This window comes from Xiphophorus maculatus, chromosome 4 (assembly GCF_002775205.1).
Source record: "Xiphophorus maculatus strain JP 163 A chromosome 4, X_maculatus-5.0-male, whole genome shotgun sequence".
Lineage (NCBI taxonomy): Eukaryota > Metazoa > Chordata > Actinopteri > Cyprinodontiformes > Poeciliidae > Xiphophorus > Xiphophorus maculatus.
Window position 1 is genome coordinate 3,502,813 of NC_036446.1, and position 8,412 is coordinate 3,511,224.

The 8,412-nt window shown below is 35.9% G+C and overlaps 1 protein-coding gene across 2 annotated transcripts in view; it reads left to right on the forward strand.

The window, feature by feature from the left end:
• pacsin3 (protein kinase C and casein kinase substrate in neurons 3) overlaps positions 1–6,394 on the forward strand; it is a 30,667-nt gene extending 24,273 nt beyond the window's left edge. For both annotated transcript variants that reach the window (XM_023332145.1, XM_023332144.1), the window contains 3 exons: positions 567–709; positions 3,968–4,131; positions 4,559–6,394. In XM_023332145.1, coding sequence (XP_023187913.1) covers positions 567–709; positions 3,968–4,131; positions 4,559–4,674 — 423 coding nt within the window. In that variant the 3' untranslated portion in view covers positions 4,675–6,394. The remainder of the gene's footprint in view (positions 1–566; positions 710–3,967; positions 4,132–4,558) is intronic.
• The last annotated feature ends 2,018 nt before the right edge of the window (positions 6,395–8,412 follow it).

Sequence of the window (8,412 nt, forward strand, 5' to 3'; positions counted from 1 at the left end):
GTGAATTTACGTGGCAGCCATCTTAGTAGGCAGTTGCTATGACGACAATAAACAAGCAAGCTTAGAACAAGCTCTCGTTCCTATCTAACTATTCTAACCTGCATAATGGGTCACCTTTACATGTTGTTCTTGTACCTGGAGGCACATTTAGTTCATTGCACACACCTCCTTTAGTTTCCCAGAGACAATAAAAACAGCAGTAACTTCATCCGGAGCTGCTCTCTTTCTGCACTCTGTTATTATAGTGGGCGTGCACGTTTTCTGTCTGGGTGGATCTATTCTGTTTAGCTTTGGTTCCTCTTTAAAATGAGAAGAGAGAAATTAGTCATTTTATGGGATCTTTTTTAATTGTAATCCTCCTTTCACTTTTCCTCAGGTTCAGCTTGGTTATAAATCTGCTTTCTTCTTGTTCCTTGTGGAGTTTTTGACTTTTCTGCAACATAAATTAATTGAACATTTGGACTAAAGTGTGGAGTAAAGTAGATATTTTTGTTTCAAACATAAAAATCAGGTAAAACAATGAATAATTTGCCAGAGTTGACAGAAAAAGTGTTGTTTATTGTCAGGAGTGGTCTCCAGATTCAAGCCGCTCCATCAGCAGGAAGGAGCGAGGAGGAAACTCGGAGGAGAACGTCGTCACCCTCACCAACATCGTGTCGTCGGGTGGAGGAGACGCACCTCCCAGCCCCATCACTACGGAAATGGGCAGGTAGGAAAATCAAGTGAAGTCTGGTTGAAACAACAGAAATCTGCAATAGTTTATAAAAACTTCAAATTTATCCTTTGGTGGAAATGATCTGTGAAATACTGGCTCAGCATGATGCTGCCATTACCATGGAATCATGTAAACATTAGATCTGAACTGTAAATCGCTCTGATTATCACTTAATATCCTAAATGAAGTGAAATTATCCTTCACAGCGCAAGAACTCTGACTCCATTCAAACAGCTGAAGGTCAATATTTTTCCACTCAAACAAAATATTATTAAAAATATATATAAATCTCAGGGTTTCCCCCAGTGTATTATAAGCCTGGCGGCCCGCCAGGCTCCATCAGCCCCCGCCAGTCCAAGCGTTGCTTTTTATTTTTTTTATTAGAAAAATTAATAATGCAAAATAAAAAGAACATTTTTTTTAATGTTAAAATCAGATTGCTCTGAGCGTTTCAGTGGCGGAGCAAATTTATTCCTAACAGATAAGTTTATAGTTTGTGCTTTTAAAGCCGGGAGAGCGGACCAATCTGCACGGTGAAGCCAGCGCTGCCGCTGCTTGAGCTCAGCACAGATCCTCCTTTCACTCAAACTGGACCCAGGCTGACCCGTATGGATATTTACATCGACCCCCTGTGAGGAATTATGTTTCTTTAGAGAACTCTACATCAAGGTGAGAGTTTAGCTCTGGTTGCGCAGCTCTATGTGAAGGGGAGTAGTTTAACTGGCCTCCCTATAAAGCAATACGTTTAATGCTGCAGTTTACTAATTTGTATTTGTGAACAAACAGAGCTCAAACTCAAAGATTAAACTTACAGCATCAGATTGTTGCTGTGGTAACAAAACAATCTACCTATGAATATTGTTCTTTGAACTTTTACAAAGTAAACTTGCCACCTCCTTAAAATCTTGCATATAAATGTTAAACAATTTAAAATCTTGTAATCTATGTAAGCTGAAACCTTTAAATCAAATGTAGCAGAATTGATGATCTCAATAAACAATGCTACATTTATGTATCTGTGGTCTGTGTTCAAATATTAGCATTTATGGGGCCCCTGAAGCCTGGGGGTCTTATGGTGCTGCTGACTTCATTTGGATTAAACAAAAGTGCAAATAATTAATATTTATCTTAATTGTATTTTTTGATTAGTTGTTTTTAAGGCTAGTTGTGGGTTTATATAGTGGTTTACTGGCGATGTTTTCCTGTAACTCAGAAATATTTTTACTTTTCCTGTCAACTTAACATCTTTTAATACAAAAACACGGTGGACCTGCTCGGCGCCCCGACATCCGGGCTTAAAACCCTGAATCTGATCCTAAAACTGCAAAACCCACAAACTCAGACTAAACTTTTACATAAGGCTGCAACTAACGATTATTTCATTAATCGATTATTCTGACGATTAATCGATTAATCAGACAAAATAATGGCACTTTCTGCAGATTTTTTATTTAACCACTAAACATTTTTATGCAATATTAGAAATGCATGAAAAGATGCAAAAAAAAACAAAAACAAAATAAATTCCTCGTTTTTAAATAAGAAATTAAATATTTTATTGCCTAAAATAAAAAAATACAACATTTGTTTAGAGAACCCTTAATCATTTATAGCAAAGAATGCATCTGAAGCTTATAAATATGAAAAGTTCAGTCCATTTAGCCTGGCTAAACAGTGCAGGACTGATCTGCTGATTATTATTTGGATTAATAATCTATTAACAGTTTAATAATTAAGTAGCAAAAGATGTTTGTTGTTTTTACAGATTTTGAACCAGGTCAAGATGAAACTGTCACTCGAGTTCTGGGTAGAACATATTTACAGACAGAAGGTTTTTCATCTTAAATGAAAATATATTTGTTTTACAGTAATTAAAACTTACAGAAAATTTCCTTTTTGAGTCTGTATAGTCTAGTTAACGATTGATTACTGAATAAGTTGGGCTGATTAATCGTTTCAGTCCTGATGAGACTGTAGATTTTGCAGGATAGTTTGTGAATTGAGTGAAGGTTTAGTTGCTCCGTGTTTTCCCTCAGCTTAAAGCTCAACCATCAACATGTTGGAATCAGCTTGCAGGAAGTCTCTGCAGTGGATTTCTGTCTCCGTTACAGACGGCGTATTTAGAGCTGCTGATCTCCACGAAGGTGTGAATCAGTCTGAGGTTGGATTTAATTCACTGTTTGCTAATAAACTGCTGGTTAAAACTGATCCAAACTGGGAGTTTTTATGGAGTTTTCCCACTTCGTTTTAAGGAGCTCAGCTTTACATCCTTCCAGGTGGATTTAAGAGTCAGTTGTAGCTGCTGCTGTTGTGTAAAGTTTTAAAACGACGTGTTTCTGTGGGTTGTTTAGTCCAGACGTGAACAGAAGAGTACAATTACCCCTGAGCGTCCTGCGGGCGTGTGAGAGCGCTTGCTGCTGCTAAACCTCCCGGCTTCCCTGCGGGGGTTTGTAAACCTACAAAACAGCGTCTAATGAGAAGCTGGAAAGCCGAGTCTGTGTCCATGTTCTGCTCCTGCTGGGAGAGGCTCCCTCGCTTCTTTTAGGATAAAGATACGAGTTAGAGATGTCCGACGTCAAATTTAAGCTCTCTGAATGTTAGGAGACTAGTGCTGTCAGTCGATTACAAAATTTAATGAAATTAATCTCAGTCTAATGCTGTTAGTAATCATTATTAATCACTTTGGCTAACTTGTAAAGTGCATACCAAATAAAAATCTGGTTGGGCACCAGATAAAACCTGCTTCGGTCCCCAAAAAGGATTGAGCCGGCCCTGCATGAATCAGAATAACCAGATTTATTTGTATCTTTTAGTGACATTCTGATATTAAATAAATTAGGTTAAATGGAAAAATCTGCAGAATGTGCCAGTTTTTTTATCCGATTAATTGTTGGAACAATTGAGTTTTATAACATTTAATCATAATTCTTAGCAGAACTTTTAAACTTTCTTGGGTCGTTTTTAGCTTATGTTCTACCGTTGCCTGTATAGGAAAGGAAGTCACATTTAGAGTTAAGTTTGTTACAAGCTGAACTCATGTAGAGAGTAAAATTTAAACTATTTCATAGTTTCAACGTGTTGATTTTAACCTAATTTCAGTTTCCACCATCTGAACCTTTAAAACTTCTGGTTTTCATTTTTTGGCAGGAAGTTTGTGTTGCAGCTTCAGAGCTGCAGGTAAACTCCGGACCCGGAGTTTTTCATGGATTCTCTGCTTGACGTTTGTAGTTTTTGTCTCTTGGTCTCATCCAGGGTGAAGGATTACTCATCGGACTGGTCAGACGAGGAGAGTCCCAAGAAGGTGACTGTGAACGGCGTCAGGGAGGCGGAGGACAAGGAGGAGGCGGAGGGCGTGGCGGTGAGAGCGCTGTACGATTACACGGGCCAGGAGGCGGATGAGCTCAGCTTTAAAGCAGGTATGAACCCAAACTAACAATCTTCATACCGCAGAGACTAATCTAAAGATGAATGTTTCAAAAAACGTCAATGAGTTGACGTTTTTTTTGGCGTCTGAAAAACGAGCCATTTCAAAATGAGCCATTCCCCGTTACCTAGCAACCCAAGATGAGTTCCAGCACATTTGGTCAGCTGCTTTATGTGGTTTACAATGGCTGCTGGAAAAGGCCAATTGTTTTTTTGTTGACTTGCCACCCAGAAACCACTTGCTGCATTCTTATTGATTGTCCAGGAGGCTCCACTTCTGCTTTTCAAAGATGTATGGTTATATAATGGTGCATCTGTTTGAAGCCATTTTCACATACCAGTGTAAACGTTGAGTTTGTTGAGCTTGGATTTAAAGTGACAGGACGCCCTAAAACGTCTCATTCTTTCCTTTTCCTTCAGGCGACGAGCTGATGAAGCTTGGTGAGGAAGACGAGCAGGGCTGGTGTAAAGGAAGGCTGAGGAGCGGCCAGGTGGGCCTTTATCCCGCCAACTACGTCCAGGTCATCGCTTCCTGATGGTCCTGCCCCCTCTGGTCAACTGAGCCAATCAGAAAGCTGCACACCATCTGCCAGGAACAAGTGGAGGCTTTCCGTCCTGACCCGAGGAAAATGAGTCCTGTGGTTCAGAAAGTCTGTTTTTCTCATTGGGAAGAGAACAGAACTACAATATCTGTTAGCAGAGTCCTTCAACGCTAGCAGAAAACCACGAGTTTCTGATCGGATCATTAAACCCGCAAAAGAGGATAACCAATCAATCAGCAAGAGACTCATCAAAAACTGGATTTTTCTTTTACGTTTAGTCGCATCGGATCATTTCTATCAATTTAGAAGAAAGGATAAATCAAGGGTACGGCTTGACGCTAATTAGCTTAGCTTAAAAAATTGCTAAGCTCTTCTGCTAACTGCAAAATTGCATGAGAAGCTTTAATTAGAAAATGTTCCCATTTCCACACATGCTCAACATTCATGTGTGTTTTTCTTTCCTGTTAGCCAAAGTTTTCTTTAAGCCAGCACCTAGTGGCCATCGGCGGTACTGCATGTTCAAGATCTTTCTTTTAAAAGGAAACATGAGGATTTTTAAATTTATGTGACAAGGTTATCAGTCAGTATTTTTGCTTACAAGAGGTTGTAGCTATAACAATTTGGATTTAGAGAATTGAGATAAAACCTTATGTAAATGGAAAAATAAAACGCACCATGCTACTGTGATGAAGCATTTGCTGGAAATGTTGCATGTTGGTTAAATACCTGAACTGTGCTCAGGTCCAGCTGTTAGCCTGACTTTCTTTTTAGCTTCCAATAGTCTTAAAACATGAAAATTTCTGATATCTACAAAATGTAAGATATTGATTACTGGTAACTAGCTCACATGACCCCATTAAAAAAAAAAACCCCTGAGAATTTCCTTCTAAATGAAAAGCCAAACTACAGACTGTCAGTGCCTTAGATGAAGAGGCCAGAAATGTGCATCGCCGCCCTGCTGGTTGACTTGTGGAACTACATCCTGTAAATCCACAACACCGCTCCTTATTTTATATTTTTGAAAAAAATAAATAAACAGTGCAGTTTTTTGTTACACTGACCTACCAAACTGCAAATGTACTACTCTTTCTGCCCTTGTGCTTGACTCTGGAACTACATCCTGTAAACGAACAGCGCCGCCCTTCGGTTTGGCCAAAGAATTGCATCTTTAAATTTCCGCTGTTTTGCTGTTGAGCGGACAGATGGAAAAAAAAAAACATTTATTTGAACTCCTGGACATAAATTAGACTTTTTTTTTAGTTTTTCTGGTTATTCTGAGTTTTGGATGCAAAATTTTCTTTGTTTTTTAAAAGAATAATTATAATAATAGAGGTTCGTTTATATTAACTTCTGGATAAATTGTTGCCACTTCTTTCTTAGATTTTTTTTTATATTGTTCATTTCCTTTTAACTCTTCTTCCAGTTTTTTTTAAGTCTGTTTGGCTGTGAACACAACAGTTTGACCTCAGTCACATGAAATAAGTCTAGATTTTGCTATAATTGTTTTTTTCTTGGGATTTGGTTTTCTTGTTTTAAGTTCTTGTTTGTTTCTGAGGAGAGTTTTCTCCGTCTTGCTGATCCGAGCGTAGCTACAGCTAACCTGCATATGTGTTTAAATGCTAATAATAAGATATTTAAACGTTTAAACTGCACGCACCTGTAGCAAGTACAGCTTCAAGTGGGAGAAATAAACAGCTCGAAACTTTTCAGACTCTTCTGTTGTTAATAGTTTGTTTTTGAAATTTTCACTACAAACTTTTAAGTATTTTTATTTCATTTTATGTGACAGAGGAACACAGTGATGCATAGATGTGAATTTGAAGAAAAAGTTTTCAGCATTTTGAGTTTTTACAGCTAAATATTTGCAAAATGTGGGAGTTATTTATAGTGACTATGGCAAAAAGATTTGGGTGCCTTTTTTTAATGAAAATCAACAATATACTTTTTTTGTTGAATATGGATTTAAAAATTTTAGATGGAAAAAAAACATTTATTTGATTAAAATGGGGTTAATATTAGTGGTTCTAGTTGCTCCAAAATTAAGATGAATGCAAAAATTTTAGAATTTGATATGACCTATAACTTTTGTAAAATGTATCTGTAAAAAAAAAAAAAAAAATCCCTAAAAGGTGAAGAAGCGTCCATCTTCATTAACTAATTATGCTAGCAGGTCTGGGGTGGCCGCCCAAAATCCTTCATAGGACCGCACATGGCCCACGGACCGCACTTTGGACACCCCTGTACTAACTATCATTTACTTTGATTGCTTTTATTTAAGTTGATGGGAAGTTTAAGTCAGTAAATCCTTAATTTTGATGAAAAAGTACAGATTATTTCACTTGTACGTAGATAATAGAGGAGAAACTGAGTTTTAATGTCTGAAGCTGATCTTTATGTATAATTCTGTAATTTCAGGAGCTTTTAATTAGTTATGAGTCACTGAGTAATTTTACTCACGGATATTTTTATTTAATCACTTAAGCTTATATTATAGAATATTAGAAATACTTAAAAAATACAAATAATTAAATTCTTTGTAAGTTAGAAAATTAACCTTTTATTCCCTAAAATGCAATAACAGCATTTCTTTAGTGAAAGTTTGATAATTTCTATCAAATTATTTATAGGATTAACTCTTTAATAATTGCATAGCAATACTTTTTTTTACTATTTTACAGAATTTGAACCAGGCGAAGCTGAAGATGTCACTGGAAGTTTTTTATTTTTAATCTTAAATCCAAAATGTAAATATTTTTATTACAATTTTGCCTGAGGTTTTTCTAGCAAATTTTTGACTCTTTCAAACTTCTCATTTGTTCTAGAACTTTTTTAATTCATCTCAAAATTGTAGCATTTTCTAGAATTTCTTTTACTGTAAAATCTAAATTATTCTGTGAAATTTCTTAATCTCAAACTTTTGACTCAGTCAAATTGAATTTTTCTATAAAATTTTTCAAATTAAACTCAAAATTTCTAGCAAATTTTTGACTTTTCAAATGCACGTCTATTTTTTTTATTTTTTAGAACATTTCTCAATTTCAAAAGTTGAGGGTTTTTTCCAGCAATTTCTTGACAAACTAATTTTTTCTAAAAAAAAAATAATCTCAGATTAATCTCCAAATTTCAGATTTTTTTGGCTGAACTCTTTTTGTTTTCCATCTACAACGGAGTCAAACATTCTAGACACACTAATATAATTTCAGTAATTGTACAAGATATTTCAGCCAAATATCTGAAAACTGCAGACATTTTTTTAATTAAATTGACAACTTGAATCTGTACAGCAAAATAAGACGTCACAATAATAAATCTGTTCTCCATAATACATAGCATATAAAAAAAACAACTGCTCACCATTTAATCTGTACAAGCTGAAAATGAAAAACAAACTCGTTAAGCATTAGCTTCCAGCTAGCTTCCCTCTGTGAATATAGACCAGCTTACATGCTACACATTCACTTAATCCCTCAGAGAAATTAATGTAAAAAATCTGCAAATATTAGCTACAAGAACTTAGATTAAAGCATATTAAACATTTGATTTTTACATTTTTATTACAATCCTCAGTTCCAGGCTGTTTCTATATCATAAAATTATTAATTAAGCTAATTAGACAGATTTATTTATGGTGAAAATCAAAAAGTTTCAATTTAATTTTTGGTTCGCTTCAGTTATTCCGCTTTTGTTCTTCCAGATGGGCAGAAGAAATATTTCCACACTCTAAAGGAAAGT